This window comes from Ixodes scapularis, unplaced genomic scaffold (assembly GCF_016920785.2).
Source record: "Ixodes scapularis isolate PalLabHiFi unplaced genomic scaffold, ASM1692078v2 ptg001212l_1___fragment_1__unscaffolded, whole genome shotgun sequence".
NCBI classification, from domain to species: domain Eukaryota; kingdom Metazoa; phylum Arthropoda; class Arachnida; order Ixodida; family Ixodidae; genus Ixodes; species Ixodes scapularis.
Window position 1 is genome coordinate 2,073,635 of NW_024610117.1, and position 22,336 is coordinate 2,095,970.

The 22,336-nt window shown below is 47.9% G+C and overlaps 1 protein-coding gene across 1 annotated transcript in view; it reads left to right on the plus strand.

The window, feature by feature from the left end:
* Positions 1 to 16,339: 16,339 nt before the first annotated feature.
* Positions 16,340 to 22,336, plus strand: part of LOC8041234 (medium-chain acyl-CoA ligase ACSF2, mitochondrial-like) — a 79,092-nt gene continuing 73,095 nt past the window's right edge. The window contains exon 1 of the mRNA XM_040220245.3: positions 16,340 to 16,422. Within this exon, the coding sequence (XP_040076179.2) occupies positions 16,340 to 16,422 (83 nt within the window). The remainder of the gene's footprint in view (positions 16,423 to 22,336) is intronic.

A 22,336-nucleotide genomic window follows, 5' to 3' on the forward strand; every position in this document is an offset into this window, starting at 1 on the left:
TGTGACACCACATAGGTCCTGCAGTGCCTGCTCTGAATCTCTAAGAGACTGGAACCCAGGGAAACCGCAGCGCCGTCACCAATCTCTTTCTGTGCTTAGGGCCGTGCTTGGGGCCGTGCTTGGGGCCGTGCTTGGAGCCGTGCTTGGGGCCGTGCTTGGGGCCGTGCTTGGGGCCGTGCATGGGGCCGTACTTGAGGCCGTGCTTGGGACCTAATGGTTAGGAGGAAAATTAGAATAAAATATTCCCATTAAACACAGCTGCATAGGATAGAAACTGAGTTGTGTTATCCTCCCATAGAGAATATTAAAGTTAAATGTATTATTCCTTTGTTAAAATTACCTCAACCACCTGCTCTGTGTGAGTGACCTGCGTTGATCCGTTGTGTCCATCTGTAGCAGACAGCAGGAGCCAAAGCGGCCCACCATCCAGTGCCTCGTCATCAGTATGCGTCGCCTAAGAAACAGTAACACGGAAATTAAATTAGCACTCAGCATCCTGTGCCACAAACAAATCTATGAATACTCTGCACTCATGATGGTAGGCACTGAAAAGTAAGAAACAAAGGTCCAGAGCATTATACTCTATGCTGAGGCAGAACTTCCATTTACACTCCTAGAAGTGGGGCCTTTAAATGATATTACTTGCAGTCACAGGGTGCCCCCACCCCCCATAAATTGTCGTTAATTACCATTGCAGACGTCCACTTTGTAGCTTCGGCTGCCGTGTAGACGAGCGTCGCAAAGGAATCCCAGTTGGAACTCTCGGCCTCTGTTGTCGCCTCTGGCTCAGAAACCGTGTGAGGGTCAGGAGGCGTCCCGACTGGAGGTGGCATGGGTTGGCAGCGGCTGGATCGTTTCAGCATCCTGAAAGGTTGAACATGTCACATCTTGCACTATATGCTAGACCACATTACTATTACCTCTTTGCCCTCTCTATATCGGGCGCCTTTTTCTTGTAGACAGGTGGGAAGATGGTGGGGATGTACGAGGGGTGTGCATCAGTGTCGTTCTTACAGTTGTGTACAAAATGGGCACTGCAAATTCTCGTCGCCGGGGACGGCAACCACTTCGAGCCATCCTCGCTGGAAAATAAATTAACCTGAGACCAAGCTCTGGCCTGACCAGCCGAAAATCAGGCCGACCTTTTATTAGCTTCCAAGTCAACATCACATTTTTAAATATCTTAGGTGAAATATGTTTACCAAAGTAGCGTAGCGTCACTGTATAAATGCTACGATACGAGCACGTAAATCGCAAACTCTCGTGAAGCCGGCATTGCCCCAGTGCTTTACCACACTTGGCATGTCCACATTTCTTATGCTGACCGTCATACTACCGTATTTTCCGGACTATAGTCCGCAAAAGAGAATTTGGGGTCAAAAATAAAAGTTTTGCTCAGATAGTCCGAACGCGGCGCAAATTCCGCACTTAGCGCCTAATCCGAACGTGCAAATTATCATACACAGCACACCTTAAAAAAAGTGAAAGCCGTTTACAACTCCCTGTAACACCGAATTAGAGCGCAGCTCTTGAGGAGGAGGAGGGAAGGGTACTGGGGGGGGGGGGGTGAAGTCACCTGGGGGGGGGGGGTCACGTGACGATGCCGATGATGTCATCAGTGACGTCACTGATGACGTCATCAGTGACGATGCGGACTCATATGACGTCATCAGCGATGATGACGATGACGATGCGGATGTCGGTGAAGTCATCAGTGATGATGACGATGACGATCCGGATGCCGGTAACGTCATCATTGATGTCACTGATGACGTCATCAGTGATGATGACGATGCGGATGCCGGTGAGGTCGTCAGTGACGTCACTGATGACGTCATCAATGATGATGACGATGACGATGCGGATGCCGGTGAAGTCATCAGTGACGATGACGTCATCGGGGAGGTCACGCGACCTCGGCGGGGGGTCACGTGACCCTGGGGGTGGTCACGTGACCTCAGGGGGTGTCACGTGACCCTAGGGGTGGTCACGTGACCTCAGGGGGTGTCACGTGACTTCGGGCGGGGGGGTCACGTGACCTCGGGGGAGGGGGTTCACGTGACCTCGGGGGGGGGTTCACGCGACCCTTAGGGAGTCACGTGATCTCGGAGTGGTCACGTGACCTCAGGGGGGGTGATGTGACCTCGATGGGGGTCACGTGACCTCGGGGGGTCACGTGACTTGGGGAGTCACGTGACTTTGGGTGTCACGTGACCTTGTGGGCCACGTGACCCTAGGGGAGGGGTCACGTGACCTCTGGGGGTCACGTGACCTCTGGGAGTCACGTGGCCTTGGGTGTCACGTGACCTTGGCGGTCACGTGACCTTGTGGTGATTTTGGGGGTCACGTGACCTTGGGATCACCTTGGGGGTCACGTGACCTTGGGGTGACCTTAGTTACGCCGACGCCGACGGCGACGGCGACGCCGCTCAAGCCGGGAACGGGCCCCTAAGAGCTGCGCTCTAAAATGCCTGTTATATTAGCTCACAAAGAAGCTTGTATCATACACAAATCACTATTAATATACTCTATCACTCATAAAATCCTTCGCGTCTTGCCACAGGGAACGATCCACCTTTAGATAGTCCGCACTGGGTAAAATTTCAACTTTTAAACAGGAATAGTCCGCGGCCTATAGTCCGAAAAAAAAACCCGGTAATTCCGTCCCATTTCATTATCGCCGCATTAAGCGCAATCCATGCACTACTAATAAAGTACCTACTTCTGTCGGCACACTGCCGTGATCCAAGCTTGCCGTCGTTGGGTCTCGCACGCTTCGCCAGGGAAACGGTAGAAGTGCAGAGACTTGCTAGTCCGTTCCCTGAGGTTGCTGCTACAACCAACCACGCAGCAGTATCGTGTGCCAGTCTTACGTTTCTTTCTCTTCATTCCTCCTACGTAAATAACTCGTGAAGCGACGAAGATGGCAGCGAAACGCGTAGCAAAAAGCCGCCAGACGCGCCAAACCACGGGATCCGATAGTACCAAAGCGTCTCACTAGGGCCTGGGATAGCGCTGCAGTCAGCGGCGAAACTTGAGCACTACTGGCGTATATGATGGAGGGCACCTGGGCCCACGTCAAAATCTCTCTTCCATCTGGACGGCGCGACAGCCACCATTTCGCTGGTCCCCTTGCAAAGTTCATGTTTTGGAGGAGAGAGAAGGCGCGCGGAAACAGTGATAGATTCCAGTCGTTCGTCACCGCGGCCGCCAAAATCTAGAGCCCCGACGCAGACAGGGCGAGGATTCTGACGGCCCCGGTGACTTGAGGGATCCGCTGCGCTGAGCCCGTCGCCCTCCTGCATGCCTAAAGACGACTTATGCGCCAACCGCTCGTCAAGTGCTCGTTACGTCAGTTATGGGTTCTGGTAGCGGTCTAAACGGCCCTTTTCAGGGCCTCCATATTTCGCAAATGGAGCTGTGTTTTGAATGCGGCACCCCGTGTCTCTGTAAAAAGTTCACAGGAAAGTCCCAGCAAAGGTATGTGGTCCCCAACTTGGATATCGCGTGTTATGATTCAAATAAAAATTGTTCTTAATTATTTCGCGCCTTTGATCCCAGTAAATGCCGCAGTTGCAGTCGCCCGCGGTGCTGTTGCTCGCGCATTCGCCGTGGGGGTGCCTCAGCTTCGTCGTCTTTGCAAGCGGCGCGCCGGCGAAGGCGGTTGATCTGACACACCGCGTTCGGCTTTGGCTAGCAGACGACGTTCGTAAAATGGCGTCGGCTGTTGCTGGCTTCACGCGGCGGTACCGTGCGTGCTTACATTCATTCGGCGTTCGTTGCCATGGTGACGGCGAGGAAAGCAGACGAAGTTTGTATTGCGGAAGAACGCTGCGGCGCAGCGCTACCAGGTGCGTTCTAAGGCCCTTCCCACATGCTTTTCAATGGGCGGAAGGCGAACAAAAAGATTTCGAAATAAGGACTTAACGCAGAAGGCTGTATTTCTCCAGCGCCTCATAATTTGACGAGCCTTGAACGAAAAACGGGTTTTTTTGTCCATCCCGCGTCCTGTTTTTTTTATCCGTAACATGGGTCTTAAGCATCAAACTGCCGGTACGTTCATATACGAAAAAGTTTTCGCCAACTTCTGCATTTTTTTTCGCGCGGGTGTGACAAGAAACGCTGAGAATCGATATCGGTAAAATTCAGCAAATATTTTGGAGGTGTATTCATCATTAAATGTTACAGGCTGAAGGCTTAAATGCTAAGCAGTTGTCGTTGAACGTGATCATGCATTTCATCTCCTGAAGCCCAATTCGATAAATATACAAGTCTAAAATTTAATAAACTCGGCCACGAAACCTCAAGCAAATGCTTTTCATCTACAGGGTGTCAGAAAAGAAAATTTACACAATCTCTTTCACTGCAAAAAAAAGAAAAGAAAAAAGAAAACTACGCATCGTTGAACGCTCATTTTCCGCCCCAAGGTAGAGCTAGAGGTCACAACCAGATGCCTAAGTTTCAGCCCGATCCGATAACGTGATCAAAAGTTACAAGTGATTTTCTGAAAATTTGAAAGGTAATTCCCATTGAAATTTTCAGAAAATCACTTATACCTTGTGATTAGGTCATCGGATCGGGCTGAAACTTTGACATTTGGTTGTGACCTCTAGCGCTACCTTTGAGCGGAGAATGAGCGTTCTGCGATGCCTAGTTTATTTTTTCGGTAAAAAAGACCGTGTAAACTTTCTTTTGTGACACCCTGTACATAATTTACAAAAGTTTAAAACATATTTGCCGAATTGTAAATTATTATGCCCATTTGTACTGCCAATGCTTGCATGAACAAAAATGTCAGTTTTCAAGGGTTCGCACAATGCTGAGTTTCTAATTTACACATATATTTGTTTTTATGTTAAGATAAAGACCCTTTCGGGTCGTGTACCCATTTACGTGTTATAAATATTCTTGGGGGGAGACCGAGCGCTATACTCCTTTTCGGCTATACTCCAGAAGCAGCCCAAACTACGAGCCAGTGAGACCATTCAAGTAGCGCCCAAAACCGCAAGTCACCGCGACTTTTTTCTTGTTAATATTGGTTCAGCGAAGTAGAACACAAAAGACACAAGACAAAAGCCACGATGGGGCGCTTTTGATACTGGGCTGGCGGCGTCTGGATGTAAAGTGGAGAGGACGTGCCAAAATAAGATACGAGATAAATATGCTGCTATAATTCTGATATACGAGATAATACTGGTAAACTAGTTTTGAAAATGGAGCGATAGTTTCGTGGATAAATCGATTTGTACGCGGGACCCTCGGAGCCGCCCCCATGCCAATATGCTGACGTGTTTGTTGGGTCGATAACGTCATGTGCCCAACGCACCGCATCTCCTGGCACGCACTAGTAGAGTCGGCGTCGGCTCTCTCGGTGCCTACCGCTTCACCTTCTACGTTTACCGCATTTCGAGACCGCGGTTTCGAGATGGTGCCGTCAACGGCATCACTCGCTCCGTCGAAATTTTTTGATACTGATCGTAGCAGAAATGATAGGGATGTTATCAAAGAGTGTGGGAAGCTGGTCATTTTGACCTGACCTACTCGCGACCAGCCCTAGCGATGACGACGAGAACGTCAGGAGCGAACTCGCCGTCGCCAGCAGGATCGCGCAAGCGCATGCAAGGTGGAAGATCGAACGTCAAGGAGACGAGAGCGAGAGTATACGTTGGAGTAGCCGAGTTACCTGAGAGTGCAATCCTACCGTGCTGAGGCGAGCATGAAGGAGCATGGGGGCCAGAGAGCTTTCAACTAAATATTTTTATCACGTGGTTTATGAACACCCTGGTGTGACTAACTTGAGCAGTGTCGCCTGGTCGCCAGGCGAACATGATCAACATTCGCAACTATATTATAGCGTTTCCTAAAGCTCTACAAATAACGAAACTTGATGTATACACAAAGTAACAAATGAGCGCTCCATTTCAAGAATAATTTACCCGTTTAATCTGCATATACTGATCAGAATAAAGTGAAACGGAGTATAGTGATGCGATGAAAACACTGGCTTATAACAGGACTTTTTATTACCGTCGTAGGACTCGACCTTGAGCTAAATACAGGCAACAAAACGCCTAGGGGAAGTCAGGCATCTTTTACACCTGTTAGGTGCAGCGGAGCCTATTTTCACTCATATACAAAAAATCTACAATCCGACCGTCGCCCAGCACATATGCCGGGACGCAGCTGCTTGATGACGGGCGCGTTTGGAGACCGAGGATGTAGGCGTACCGTACCACGGTTTGACTGCAGGATGTGCAGCAAACGCTCGCTCGCAAAACGTAAAAAAAAAAAAAAAAAAAAAAAAAAATCGCGATTTTTTACGTTTAAAGGGGTACTCCGGCGATTTGTTCATAGTCCCTGATTTTTTTTTTTATTTGCTAAAGGCTTTAAGGGGATGCTGAACCGAAATTTGGATTTCACATAACAGGCAGCAAAAGCGTGCAACGGGATGCTACAAACACCAACACATCACTCATACAGCGATATCTCGAAGGGATGACCATAATTTTTAAGAACAAAAAAAGGAGGCGCATTTGACAGATTTGTTTACGTCTTGCTTTTCCGAGAAGGAGAGGGAACGGCCTCCCTTTTTCTGCGCCTCGCCGCTTTGAGGGGGCGAAGCGAAGAGAGGAGGAAACGAGGTATCTTTACGTCAGGTGCCTTGTCGGCCTCGTTCAATCTCGACCTCTTTTTCCAAAAATACAGCCGTCCATTTGAGATATCGCCTGACTAGTAGTGTTGTAGAGATCGTAGCGTCCCGCCTACATCTCCGACATTGTTTTTTTTATTAAATCCTAATTTCGAGTTCACCATCCCTTTAACAAACAATGCTGAAATAGTACCCTTAAGTATTGGGTCAAATTATCCTGTCTTTTTGCTATGGTATTCAATTTACATTTTTGTCCACACCATGTTCTTTTACAAAATAGAAGTCCCTACTGGCAACAACACAAAAGCGACGTCAGCGGAATGCAGGGATTAACTCTTTTGACAGTAGAATTTGTTCCCAACGAATTAGAACCAGTTTCATAGTGTAAGTGAAGGTTTCGGAAGCTAGCTTCAGCACCCGTGTAGCAGCACGGATCATATCTGGACCTTTTTTAATGAATGCTGCTGATTTTTATTGTTGTTGTTTATATCGCTCTCCTTTTTCAATTTTATTTTTGTTAATTTTTATATTTTTAATTTCCAAATATTTTTTTTATTTTTTTCCGCGAATGAATTGAGTCTTTTAATTTAGTCTTTCTCCTCTTATTTTTTTATATCTTTCTTATTATGCATTGAACAATTAGTTGATAGTAGGCGCTTGTCCTTTTCGTATTTTTGTTCTGACCTTGTCTTTTGCGTTTTTGTATTTAAGATGTTTACCCAACTACCCAAAAGTTAATTTTAAGACTGGCAGGTTTGCCCTCCTTGCGGTGCCTGTGTTTTAAGAAAAATGAAAAGCAGCGGTTTCTGAGTTGTTTCAGCCTTGCAGGGTGAATTTGAGAGACATAAGCTCAATGTCATTGTAATACTGAGATAATGTCAAACAGAGACGGTTTCGAAAAGTGTAGGTGAAGTAACTAGGGCATCGTTTTCGGTAAAGGTTTCCTACAATATCACAAGCCATAGCTGCTATTTAGGGTGGAGGAAGGTTGGGCCTGCTTTTCTCCAAGTTTGCCTGTCGAAGATTTTGCCGAGTTTTTTGACTGGTTTGAAAAAGTCACGGGAGCTTGTTGTTCGTTTAGGTAGTTTGCACGGGAAGAAGTGCGAGGTTATGTCTATCGACCTAAAAAACCTGTATTGCTCCTTTTATCAGTCCCTGATACTCTTAAGGATAGCGAAATGTTTAGAAGTCAACCTGGTCATGTTTCAATTCAATTCTTAAACCATCGCGGTAGGTGTTTTTTTTTTGTATTTAATTAGTTGATTCCTTCGGTACACAGCCGTCGAATTTAGAGTGGGTAATTTCACCCAGAAGGGTCGTCGCTGGCTCCAACCCTGTCCGAGATCTATTTTGCTTCGTTGGATTTGGTAGTCGTCAGTTGGTATAGTCATTGCCAAAGGGGAGTTTTACTTAAAGGGGCACTGACACCCCAAAGGTTGTATTTTTAGTGTCTAAAACACTGCAAATTGGTGTCATAGACACGCAAAAAAAAAATCGCAGCGCTTAAAATGTTTTTTTTTTTTTGCGTGCGCGCGCGCTTTTTATTTTTGGCGTTCTTCTCCCCCGCTGCTCACCTCCTTGCTTCCTTTGATTGGTGACGTCAAAAATCATAAAATTTAGAAGCTTTGTAGGCGACATTTCTATAACATTTAATAACGGCAATCGTAAAACATGTTTTCTAAAGCAATTGCGAACGCACTACGGCCCCTCTTTTTGAAATACCGAAAAATCAGAGTCCGGTGTGATGTCGATTCCTGGATTTGTATCGTCCCTCGGAAAACTTGGCGGCGCTTGAGCGGAGGATGATCGGTGGGGAAGAAACCGCTTTTTTTCCCGCGCCAGCGCCCTTCTCTCCCGCCTCCTGACCTCCTCCTCGCTTCGGGTCGCAGTGGCAACGGCGCTTTGCCTCGTAGCGGAGAGCGGAGGTCCGAAAGAAAGTCGACTCGCTGGAGACCGCTAAATGTGACGTCACAGCACTGGCGCGGATTACGCGGGAACTTCGAATTCGGCATTTGAATTTTTTTTTATTCACAAATAATGAATTTTTAAGCTTTGAATTTTTACGGTAATGTCCCAGCATCATTTTCAATCGTTTCGGACAATAAAAAAATAGATGATTTTGATGTGTTAGTGACCCTTTAAGTTGTATGTCGACGATACATTAATATGTTCAGAGGTAGAAGCACTCCTTCCCAAGGTCAGATGTGTCATGAAGCAGGCAGCGCTTGAGTTGGTTTTCAGATTCGATGAAGGTGTTGGGAAGTGCTGCAGTTTTTGGATTTGAGGTTGAGCGTGTTAGAAGAGCTCCGCTAGGAACATGGTAAGCTTGCGCTGAAACCTTCTTGCGTTTCTAGAGCTGCCACTCAAAATTAGTTAAACGAGGAGCAGTGGGATCCTTACTAGACAAAGCTCTGAAGAAATCTCGTCAACACAATTTGTCTGGGGCAGTTAAGCATCAGTTCTTGCCCTTGAAGGATGCGGGGTACTGGAATAACTTAGTGGTGCGGGTAGCTTTGAAATGTCGAAAGAATTTTAGTTGCGGTGAAAAGAAAACGAAAGAAAAGTAGGGCAGAATGGTGCATGTTCTGTATTTTGTTTCATGGGTTTTTGCACAGTGTGATGCCGAATGCCATTAGGTTTACAGTGAATGTCATCTTTACTACAGACTACAGTTTGAACAGGCTGACGTAAATTTCAAGAAATAAAGGTTGTTTGTAAAGGTACGGGGAAGGCCCCGTAAAATGCCAGATTGGATTTTTTTATGACATTTTACTGGATTGGGGGTTATCCAAAGTCGGAAAAACAAGGCGCTGTTAAAATAAAATATTGCCCGACCACGAGAGGGCTTAAGAGTAATAAACAAACGCTTAAATTGCGATGCACGCAGAAAAGTGCAATAAATGTCTGCCTGTGTTAGGAAACACTATTGTATTGAATAAAAATAACAAATGTACAAAAATGTTTTTAAAGGAAGCAATTACAATTGGCTCTGTGGGAAGCGGTATTAGCTATTCTTACATTGCCCTAGATGCGCCGTCGTGGAGGGTTTTGCATATGTAAAAGGTGGAAAGAGAAAGAAGACCTGTATAAAATCTTGTTTTTTTCCCATTCCTTCCTTTTTTTAGAGAAGGCTAAATCATGGACCATTGGGTGTATTATGGAGGACGTGGCGATGGATGTGTCAACGTGTGCAAGTCTTGGTGAATGTCATGTGAAGGGCACGTTATAGGGTTAACAAATATTAACTCTGTTATGGAGGCGCGGCTTTGGCTGTGCGAACGCGTACAAAGTCAATGGACGTCGTGTAGGAGGGTGGCATATACTACATGACTGGTAAATAAAATATATTCGGCTGTTTCATACATTAGCCCCTATTCAAGGAAACAAAAACCGGACACCGGAGAGCCAAAGAAATACTTTTCGTGTAATGTTCGTCAAAATTATAGGCGCTGGAGATAACCATTTGAGTTAAGTCCTTATTGCAAACTCTTTTTGTTGACGTTCCGCCCATTAAAAGCACGGTCAATGAACCGAAGCACGTACCTAATATCGCCGCACCGCCATCACCTTCCGCACGATGAAGTCCGTCTGCTATGCTCAGATTATGACAATAGAGGCCCACGCAAACGCAGCTCTGAGACTAGATCCAGACGCGCCAATGACAGAATATCGTCTGCCAAGTCAACGCGGCAGCTAGAGAAAGCCGGACGAGCTATGGCGTTGGCGGTGACGACGACAAAGTAACAACAGGACCAGACGGCGCGAGTCATCTACCGAATACGTTGCTGAACGACTCTCACAAATGTATTTATTTGCTTCCAAAATATGATATAACGCTGCGTCTTGTTTCGTTGAGGACATAGGTGCAGGGCAAGATTTTACGCGCGCTCAGAAGCACATAACATCGATTTTTATTTTTTTTTTTTTATAATGTCGTACTCTTTTTTTTAAGATATGGGAGTACGTACCATGAGCACAACGGTCCTCTTGGAAAATGTGGGGCTCCTAAAAAGGGACATGTGTGCTGGTAGAACAACCTAATTTACGAAAAACGCCAATAAAGAGAGGTCGGCACTAAAGACATCTTTGTGCAAGCAAACGGGCGAATGGATTGAGGCACGAATCACTCACATTCAATGGGGTCCTCATATTCGTCCTCTGTGTTATTGAGAAACACCCTTTTCCCATTAAGGCTGTACAATGCGGCGACCGCGTTGATAAACGATTGAAATCTTATGAGTGTTTCCGCGCGCCATTTCTCTCGTCCAGAACATAAACTTTGTGAGGTGACCTGGTCCCTCCCACGCCGCCCAGCTATGAAAGAGCGCCTGGCATGAGCCGAGGTGCCCTTCACCACGCTGCTGTGCGCACCAGGTTTCAGGTAAACGAAGTGCAGACTGTAGTTAACGGTGAGGTGCGTAAGGCGAGCATCCTCTGCTAGTCTCCAATGCCCAGCCAAACAATGAGTAATTATTAATGCTCTAGGAAAGACCTATTCCGCAATAAGCCCCATTAGGGTTTTAGCGTCATGGGAGTCAACAGGCACGAGGAAGGCTCGTCTGCTGTCACGATCCATACGCACTGGTCAGGCCTTAAACACCCGTGGTTTTACTTTCGTCGATTGAACATGCTCTCATTCAGCTCTACAATCACTGCTTTGCCGCCAATCAACTCAGGGTGCACAATAAAAGTATTTGCACCGACCTTCCGACAAGTGCTTGTCCAGTCAATTTCCGTCTTACTCGCAACTCCTACTGAACGATGGCGCACGGCAAGTTATGGCAGCTGAGGTAGGCGACTTTCGTGAGCTGAGCAAGCGTCATTTGCTACTATTCGGAGAAGGAAGCGCGGCGTACTGAGACTTACTTATGACTTTAAACCTGCCACGGCTTCCGTTTTGGCACGTCCCCAGTCCTCCACGCACCACAACAGCCCTGCGCAGCTCTCGCACAGGATTGCAGGGACATCGGAGGCCTGGCAGGATGGATACACACGGGACGCCGCGAGCAGACGAATCGGTCTAAGAAGTGAGGAATCGCTTGAAGCGATTCGCCTGAAGCAGGCGAATTGCTTCAAGAGGCTCCTTCGTGTCGTCGTGGAGCCGACAGAGGTTGAACGCCATGGCACCGAGCTGCGCGTTGCTTGAGGGATGAGGTGGGAAGGCGAGAACTTAAAAAATAGCGTTGTTTTGTTATCATTTTTGCTTCATCACCCATGTTTCACACGTTTCTAACGAACTCACCATTAGGCGACCCCTCCAAGCCGACCAACGGTCGCGACTGTCGGCGAGGGCGACGAATATTTCCTCAGACGAAAATCCTAAACAGAAATACAAAAAAGCCCCCCCGAAAATATAAACAGATTAATTTTTATTTTGCGTTTCTCGGCTGCGTCCGTTCGTGGATCGGCTCCCCTTTTGATCCTTAGCTTTTTGCGGTTTTCTTCTTTAGCTGTTTTTGTGTATGCAGTCTTTTTGTACCATTGACCGGATTATTGTTTACTCTGGCTGCTAGAAACTATTTGTCGCGAGATACTTCCCCGTACATGACAAAATAACGAAGGCTTTGTTGACGGAAAATATACAGGCCCATTGGGAATCATCCCCGTGAGGTAATGAAGCGCGCTACATTCTGTACACAATTCCCACTCCGCACAAAAGTCGGTGCACAAAGAAACATAAACAAAATCAGACCGCCGCGTACAAACTGTGCATTGCGTATACAATACCGTTATCGTACGGTAAACAGTAGATTAGACAGTCTATTAGATGTGTCAATGATCGACTCAGAGAGAGTTTGCTATATAACAGAACTTCCCCTGAGGGAAAGTGGGGAGTTCACTGTGACGGGTTTGGGTACGCCACTAAGTTTAAAGGGGTGATGATGCGCCACAACAATAAAAAACAAGGAAGATTACTGAAATATTTTAACATATCACAATGTAAGGGCGTGTGTCAGTGTGCCCTCTATGGCCTTGTTCCAGAAAAACGTTGAGCATCTTAGCAAATCGGAGCCTGGTGTGTGTTAACATCGGTGTGATCAATTATTCGAGAGTTTCGCGGCTTTCGTGCTTTCTTTTTGTACCAATAAAAAGTCACTTCTTAGTCGGAGCCTGGTTTGTTTGTCTAACAACTTTAATATGAGTGTGCAATTACATATGTGTACACAGGAGAATTAATGACTCTTTCAGCAATGGTTTAGAGCTGGGTGGTATTTCTTATTTCTCTGACTTAATGACTGCGCTAAGAATTTTCTTCCTAAAAAATAATGAAACGGTCAGTCTATTAAGAACGCTTCTTATTATAAGCTACAATGGGGCGGTAAAGTGTTCCACTTTAGCTTCTTCTGTGCACCCTGTGACAAAACCCCCCACCGGCATATTCTCTAGTGTTTCAATGCACTTGGCAAAAGGTTGAATAGTATTGGTGTTTTGTTAAACCGTGTCAGTTTGTGCTTTGTGTAACATACCCGTATTGTCCTTTTTCTATCAACCGATGAGCCATTTGTTGAAATGTTGCCATGTTTGTTTAAAGAAGTAGCCTGATTAGAATCCACTGTGAATTTGTTTCTAATAAGACTTTTGAATGCGGTTTTCATATTTAACCGCTTCAGCGACGATCTCTTGTACAACAACAAGGCCCTGACATCACGCCGCTCTGGTAACGATGCTCTTGGCAGGACTTATGCGCAAAGGCGCCTCTTCCCACGAATCTGGTCCTTGCGCATCAGCAGTGCCCAACTTCGTGTGGACTTGTTTGTAAAAAGCGCGTTGGCAGATAGAACTTTTCTACGTCGCCACGTAGGCAATGCCGATGCGTGGTGCAGTGCAATAATCCAGGTTGTGTAACGCGGCTTCGTTAGCTAAAATAAAAAAAAAAACGAAAAAAAAACGAGAGACGTTTGCAAAACTGTAATGCGAAACTAGAACGCAGCTCTTGAAGGGGAAGAGGGGAGGGTACGGGTAAGGAAAAAATGCCCCTCCTCCTCCTCTTTCGTTCCTCCTCTCCTCCGCCTCCTCCATCTCATGTCCTCCTCCTCTCCTCCTCCCCTTCCCTCCGCCTTAATTCAACACCTCCTAGAAGACAAGGCTATAGCGCTCTTCTCGTGACGTCGCAAAGGAAGGCTATCGGGGCGCGCGTCGAAGCGAAGGCAACGCGCGTGGATCGACCGTCGTAACGCGTTTTTAGTCACATACGTGCGTCATATTAGCTAAAATGAAAGCTGCCCATAACAACGGGTCTAGAAAACATTTTACTACACGAGCAAAATATTACACCGCTAAATAATCGGTACGAAATGGCACGAGGTATGCGTAAGACGTCTATAGAAAAATGTGATTCTTTTAAGTCGAAAACATTGAGTTATGCAATTATTGTTGTAGGAATGCATATTTTATACAGAAACACTTCGACAAAATGGCGAGACACGCAGTGATTTGGAAACAGCAAAACAGCACAGTTAAAAATCAGGTAGACGTAGTAAACGCGGACAAGGCAAGACAAGTGTTTCTCACGATCATGTAAGCGACTTTATCGCGTGAAGTCACTGAATTCTTGCATCATACCGCGGCCACATGGCAAAATTAATGTAATTTCGATCGAATGACATTATGGGGTCAACAAATCCACTTGCGGCGCTCGTATAATCACTCAAGACCGCGAGCTGATTAAATCCTATATGACTGATTGAAAATATGTTAACTTTTCCGTGTGGCAGGGGTACTAAACGTACTACTTAGTCTACTAATTTACCTCTCCCTATGGGCTCGAGCTGCCTTAGAACAAAACATAACTTATTTTGTATATAATGATACTATTACCTTAATAGTTAAGATTCTAGTATAAACGCGGTAAAGGCAATACAATAACCTTAGTGTAAATAAACACAGAACCACAAACAACGCACTTTCAATAATCACACAAACTTGTTATTTACCTTCCAGTAAAAACTAGATTACCGCGCATATTTACAAATGTCGACGCAACTGCATACGAATAACGGCGAAGAACAAAGTTGCAATCTATCATGTGATTAAAAAAAAAACAATTGAAGCATTTTACTTGCGCTCTACATGACCAGGAAAGCCCGTAAATAAGTTGTTTCTCTCCTGTAGATCGTATCCATACGTCTTACAATATCCGTGACGAACACATTTGAACACGAACCCCAAGAAGCCTCTCTCTGTTGAGAGAGGTCTATCGATTAATCGACCAGAGTCTTCGTTGGCTAGTTGTCACACATGTCACTCAAACCGTAGCAGGACTTGTTTCACGAATCCACGTAAATGCCGTAGTATCAAGCGAACACAAACAAAACTACCCGAGACTACGGTGATGACAGAAATACGACGGGAAACAAGTCTAAAAAGTACCACACACGAGAGCAGCGGCGACGAAAGGCTCAAGGTTGTCGACCCATCTCTTGCTGGTGTGCGCTCCCTGCGACAATGACTGGATTTCTCCTCGGTTTCCTTCCCTTCTGAGATGTCTCAGCGTTCGTTTTCAGACAGTCAGCAGCTCACACACAACGTAAATTTACCAGAATTGGAGCCATGTGGCATCGGCAGCATCGCAGCCGGTCCTTTCGAAAAGTTTGGGGTGCTGCGGAACTGCACGTAGTCCCGCGGTTACGGGGATACTCATAAATATAAATTTGGTACTCTCAACCTTGGTAGCGCGTTGTATATTACGTTTATATTATATATATAATAAATTGTGCAAGACTGCGCCTTTAAAACGTATATTAATGTCTGATAAACGCGCATGAACGAACACCACCGCGCCACTTGTCAAGAAACATTTTTTTTCACGTCGATAGCGTATTCTCACGTAGTTGCGCCATGGACTTCCTTCCTCCGCCATTGTGACGTAACCTCTCAGAGCGCTATGGCCTCGTCTTCTAGGAGGTGTTGCTTAATTCCTCCTCTTCCTTTCCTACTGCCGCTGAATTTGTTCATGAGTGACGTGACACGAAGTGACGCCATTTTGCAGTTCAGTCCAGCTGGGAAACTGAATTGGAGTTCAGGTCACGTGACGTCAATTTTAGCAGTAAATATAGCGGGGAATCTTAACCCGCTAAATTTAGTGACGATAATTAACCCGCTAAAATTAGCGGAAAAATGTTTACGCTATGCTTAGCGTAAAAAAAATTCCCTCTATATTTAACGCGAACATTTCCCCGCTATCTTTAGAGGGAAACTTAATCTGCTAAATCTAGTGGGAAAACTGTGACGTCCCATGATGCAACTCTCGCGGTTATGTCGACGCCGACGCCGCTCAACCCAAGAACGGGCGCTTCAGAACTGCGCTCTAAAAAGGAACGCCTCGCAACAAATTACATTGATTGAGCCCCGAGTGCATGAATTATAAGTAGTTTTTTCGCAGAGCAATGCAACTTCCATAAGCCGTACCAACCACTGAAATTCATCTGAAAACAACAAATGCACACAGCGTGTTCTTAGCACCTGTGTGCACACGTGTTGTTCTGCTAGCGCGACCGTATCATAAATTCCAGCCGCATAAACAGAATAAATCCCCCTCCCCCCCCCCCCCCCCCCCCCCCCGAATCTCACCGGAAATGATATTGTAGGACAACGCGATGCGCTCAAGCCTCATTTTCGCCTTAGAGTACGTACTGTGATCAACTGTTGCCTCTGACGCGTACTTGGTTGTAATTAACGCTTGCAATCAAGATGCTCTTGATTCGCGCTCGAACCGTGGTGAATCCTCTCCGCCGCATAGCTAGAATATCGAGTGAAACAAATCACTTCAAACGGTAAGTCAGACAACCTCTGCTTATTGACGCATCTAGTTTTTAGTGCCAATGACATAATGAAATGGTAGAAAGGTGGTAAGCTGGGCAATACTCATGAAACACGGGCAACTCGAATGCTATTTACAACGAATGACGCTTGCGTGATCGGCGAATCAGCTCGCAATCTGTCGCGCGAGTGGAATGCGCGACGCCCGGAGTGTCGCGGGCTGATTGGCCGTCCGCTCAAATGTCATTCGTCGTAAATGACATTCGAGTTGCCCCTGTGGCACGGGTATTAGTTGGCATAAAGACGCGTGGAACCTAACTGCATGCGTGTTTGTCCTCGTCTTTTGTAGGCTGTTAGGTTTCAGATGATATAGCAAATATAATTAAAATCCGATTTTTGATTGATCTGTGTGCAAACACGCTAAGCTGAACTCTCGTAATTTGTCACAATGCTCTGCGTTCTAGAAAACGCGCTATGTGGACTTGAAAATAGCTCTGAATACAGAGACTCCAATAATTTTATTTCAAAATTAACACCCTCACGTTGTCATTTTGATATTCGAAATGTGAGCATAGTTATTGATCGACTGCACCGAGATTGAATGACTCACCTTCGCAGCATGAAAGGGTTGTAGCTTTAACTGGTCTTAAGATATCAGTGCGGTTACAATGATGTAAAAGCGCCCCTAGTCTACAAGTTCTTCCACTGCCTATTACGTTACAGCTACGGAGGCATTTAGCATCCATCTCATTTGCTGCTACGAGGTCCTCTCGACGCAGATTAAAACCTAATATGTTCCGAGTAATCAAATTACTTGTAATCACTCACATTCATCCGTAGCTTTGTAACTGCACAAACTACGTATATTTTAGACATTTTACAATGTGTGGCATTTCCAGAGTCAAGCAAACGCTCCGTTGCACATGTGTAGTGCCACTGTTTTAACTGGCTTTGCTGTCAAAAACTAGTGAGTCGTCTGCACCGCGGCGTAACCAAATCTCGGCATCGTCGGTTTCAGGCACGAGTTGAGAGAGCGAAGCTCCCTGTTGATCGAGCAACACGACATCTTTGCGAGGCGGCATGGTAATGTCGTGTGCAGTATTGGAAGCGTGAGACAAGACAGTGACGCAAAGGTGCGACTTTCAGCAGAAGGATTTTTCATTGAACACGACTGGACTGGGATAGAGATCCTGAGCAAAATTTCGTCGTTGTCCTCTTGGCTGGCGGCTTGGTAGTTTCGAACACGATGGAGGCTTTTAACGGTTCCGGATTCAAGACATTTATTTAAATTACAAACTTTGTACAATTTTATGTACAAGTAGGGGAAGTTTGCATCTCCGTCGAACTTCCTTCCGGTCGCTCCAAAGCAAGCAAAAATTGCCCCTTCCCTCCCCTTCACGAGTTCTTAAAACCTCAGTCGTTCTCGCCCTCGGGAAGGGATCGGCCAATAGGTTTGAAACCCCTCGGAGTCACGTGCTGCCCCCCGTCCAATGACCGACAGGGCGCATACAGGCACATTCGTCAAGTTCCCAACGAACTCGAGAAGACAGCCCCATAACTTCGACAGTGGTCGCCGTCGCCATCTTCGTGGCGCCACAGGGAGCCCCTGAGTCGAAACCCGATCGGGTACGGGGGGTGCGCCGAGCAGCCCCAGCGGCCTTCGTATATAAACAAAAAGATAACACTTCTCGCGCACAGCGGCCACCCCCGGGGGCTGCCCAACCTGCCTCGCACCGAGGCGCGCAAGTCCCTAACGAACCTGAGTGGAGAACCAAGTAACATCGATGGTGGTCGCCGTCTTCGCGTTAACACAGCGAACCCCTCGGTGGAAACCCGATCGGCCACGGAGGATGCGCCGAGTGGCAGCCGTCCCCGTATAAAAACAAGAAGAAAACACTTCCGCTCATGGTGACAACCCCGGGGGGTGTCCACCATGCCTTGCCCCAAGGCGCGCCAGCGGCGGACGCGCGGCCCGCTAGTAAAATAAACAAAACGAAACACTCCGCGGCGTCGCCCAACCTTACCCCTTCAACGCAGACTGTTGTACGGCATATAGACCGACAACAGTACACAGGATTCGGCGACTGGTGACGCTTTACCGGTCCAGGAACGGACATGCTTCATATGTACGCTCATAATAACATTTCTATGGGGACAGGAAGCAAACAAAACGAAACGATCGCGATTAGACACCACGCCACTGTCGCACGGCGAAACAGCCACTGCACCGCCGGTGAGTTAAGTCATTTTCTTACGCGCTGTACACTGTTCGGCCGGCACCCTGCGGCGCCAATCTGCAGTGCCCACCTGGGCAAGCGGGAACATTCACCTGCTCCCAAGGGTAACGTGGCTCCGCGCTACACATTACTCCAGCTGTTATTTCAAAGTCGCGACAGGGTGTCCGCGTTCCCGTTGTTTACCCCTTTACGGTGGGTGACCACACAGTCGTAACGCTTCAGCGTCAAAGCCCACGTCGTCAGTTTAGCCCCGTCCGTTGTGCTCGTGGTGAGGTAGGTCAAGGGGTCATGGTCGGGCACGTCGTTTATCCGGGCCCTAAATAACCAATAATCAAACTTATTCAGAGCCCAGATTATGGCAAACGCCTCGCGTTCGATGGTCGACCTGCGCATATGGGTCGGCGTGAAACGGTGGCTCGCAAAAGCGATGGGCTTCTCTACGCCGTCCCCTCTCATCTGCGTTAGGCAAGCGCCGGCAGCTGTTGCGGACGCGTCGGTAAAAAACCAGTAGGTTTGATTCGGTTCGGGTGTGCAGAGGGCCACGGCACCACAGAGCATCGACTTTAATTTTTGGAATGCCTCCTCTGCCTCGCTGGGCCACGATATCAGGTTGGGCACCCGTCGCTTTGTGAACGCGGTAAGAGGTATCGGCACCTCAGCGAAGTCGCGCTCATACTCCCGATAATACCCCATAAGTCCCAGGATGCTCCTCAACTCTTTCTTGGTCCGCGGCCCAGCTAGCCCGTCTATCGCCGTGAGCTTGTCCGGATCGGGTGCGTGCGAACGCTACCCCACTATGTGTCCCAAGTGCTTTATTTATACATATATATACAGGCGCCTCAGCAACATGGCACTTTTCAACGCTAGCCTTTAAGCCTCCTTGCTTAAGCGGCTGCAGCACAACACTTAAAAAAAGCCCGTGCGTCTACTTTCCCGCACAACACTCGGAGAGCCAATCAGCACAACTTACGGAGGCAGCTGAGCAAATGACGATGCCGAAACAACTGTTTGGACCAAAAAACGCAGTCTGAGTTGTGACATTAAGCAATGCAAGCGTGACGTTTTGCATTGCTTAATGTCACAAGTCAGACTGCGTTTTTTGGTCTAAACATATGTTTCGGCATCGTCATTCGCTGAGCCGCCTCCCTAAGTTGCGCTGATTGACTCTCCAAGCGTTGTGCGGGAAAGGAGACGCACGGACCTTTTTAATAGTGCACATCCACGTCCTCAAGATGTTCCTTCCAGGAACTGTAAAATATTGCTATATCACCCATGAAGCGGAGGCCTACGCCCAGTGCCTGAAAAACAGGCGGTTTATTATCCGTTGAAAGGTGGCCGCGGCATTCTTCAGGCCGAACGGCATCACCTTCCACGCGAATTGTTCTTTGTGCGTCACGAAGGCCGTTAAATGTTCGCTCTCGCGAGCCATGGGCACCTGCCAATACCCGCGCCGCGAATCGGCCACGGAGATGAACTTCGCGCTTTCTACTTTAAAAATAAACTCTCTCGGGTTGGTCATTGGGAACGCGTCCGGGTGTGTGGCGTGGTTAAGCCGCCGATAATCAACAGATAAGCGCACCGCGCCGCCTTTCTTGGCGACTCACATGATGGGATGAGCAAACGAGTTTTCGACAGGGTAAATTAGGTCCAGCTCGAGCAGTTGGCGAATATGCCGGCTAACCTCTTCTTTTAGGAGCTCGGGAATCCGGTACGAATTCCCGAGCCTTGGGTTTATGACCCTCCTCTAGTTCAATCTTGTGCTGGCCCACCATGGCTCTCCCGGGTGCCCCGCCGAATACTTCGCAATGGTGAGCGAACACCTTTAAGATTTGGTTCCTTGACTTTGCGTCGAGCTGTTCCAGTTTTGACACCGCGAGCTCTTCCGCGCCGTCCGAATCATTCCGAGGGGCATAGTCGTTCTCGCCAAAGTCCTCGTCTTCGTGGAACACCACGCCCACGTGCCCTGCTCGTGTATACTAAGGCGGAAGTCGGTTTGCGTGCACAATTGAAGTCTTTCTGTCGGGTTCCTCCAACCGGTAGGAGTTCTGTCTCTCTGCCCCGATAACGGTAAAGGGCCTGGTCCACCTCGGCGCAATCTTACCTGTTCGCTTGCAATCGAACAGCAAAACCTTGCCTCCCACCTGGAAGGACTTCTCCCGCGCGTTACGGTTGTACCTGTCCGTGTAATCGCCCTGCTGAATACTGCTGCTCAAGCTGGCCAGCTCCGCCGCGAATTCCAGCTGCTCTTTCAGCTGTTGTATGTACTTCGTGGGTTTTTTGCGAAGAGTACCGGGAATAGTCACCTTACCTGTCCACGTTTGCTGTGGTATAGCCAGTGGCCCACTAGGTCTCTACCGTAAAGAATACGGAAGGGAGACACCCCGGTAGTATCGTGCGGCCCCTTTCAATACGCCAAGATAACAAAAGGCACAAGCTTATCCCATTTCTTAGGGTCGCGTTGGATGGCATGAAACAACATATTCTTAAAGACGTGGTTCCATCTCTCCACGGCTCCGTTGCTCTCTGGGTATTCTGGCGCTAAAAACCACGGGGAGCAACACAGTCTTTCGAGCATCTGCTGCGTTAGCTTTGCGGTAAAGTTCGCACCCTGATCGCAGCACACGGTCTAGGGCCTCCCATATGACTGAATACTTTTAGGAGAGCCTCGCAGGTGGCCTTCGCAGTTAGTGAACGAAGGCAGACGGTTTTGGGCCACCGAGTACAAAGGTCCACCTTGCAAAGAGCATACCTTTGACCCCTCGCTGAGGGTACGCCGAGAGGCTCGATTCTGTCCACGTGCACAACCTGGAAGGAATGCTCGGGAAGCGTCAGTAGTGTAATCGGCACACAATCCTCGCGCCTCCTATCCGATCGGATCTGACACCCTTGGCACGACCCTCAGTGCTTTACTACGTCCCTTTCTGAGCCAGGCCAATAGAAGCTGATACATGATGCGGAGCTCCGTTTTGTTTGCGCCCAGATGCCCGCCCCAGAACGACTCGTGCGCGAGGAGCATCACCTCCTGTCGCCTCTCGCTGGGAAGGACCAATTGCCTTACTTCCGAGCCAGAAATTGTGCCCCTGTGATACAGAAGCTCGCCCGATACGAACATTCCTCCCTTGCCCTGGCTCGCGTCCCCCACGTCTTTCTTACCACCGTGTCATTTTTTTTTGTGAATCGCGGAATTTAACAGCCTCGCTGCGCCCCCCTCGGTCTATATCAGGATTGTTAGCTTCTTCTCCCCTCCCGTCCGTTACGGCCCCATGAGAACTTTGTCCTCGTCTTCCCCGCCGCTGTCTTCGCCGGCACTTGACTCCACCGAAGTTTCCCACTGAGACTGAGGAGAGAAACCGAGGCCTCCCAAAAGTATTGCCCAGTCCTCTCCCGTCAAGCGACAGTCCACTCCAGGGACAAGCTCGTTGGTCAACGCGTACACGATGCTTATCTGCGCGCCGTCCACGACCGTGCCGTTGTGGCGGAGCTGCAGCGGCAAACGAGCGAGCTTGGTGGTTATTGCCTGTCCAAAGGCTGAAATCTAGCGTATCGATCCCGACGGATCTCTTGCACTGGTCGGCAAACTCCTTCCCAGATAATAATTATCTCTCATCCCGTATCGAGGATCGCGTTCGTCGGAACGCCAGCGCAAACTATTTCGACACGCTGCAAGCTGGAAGTACAGGCGGCCTGCGGT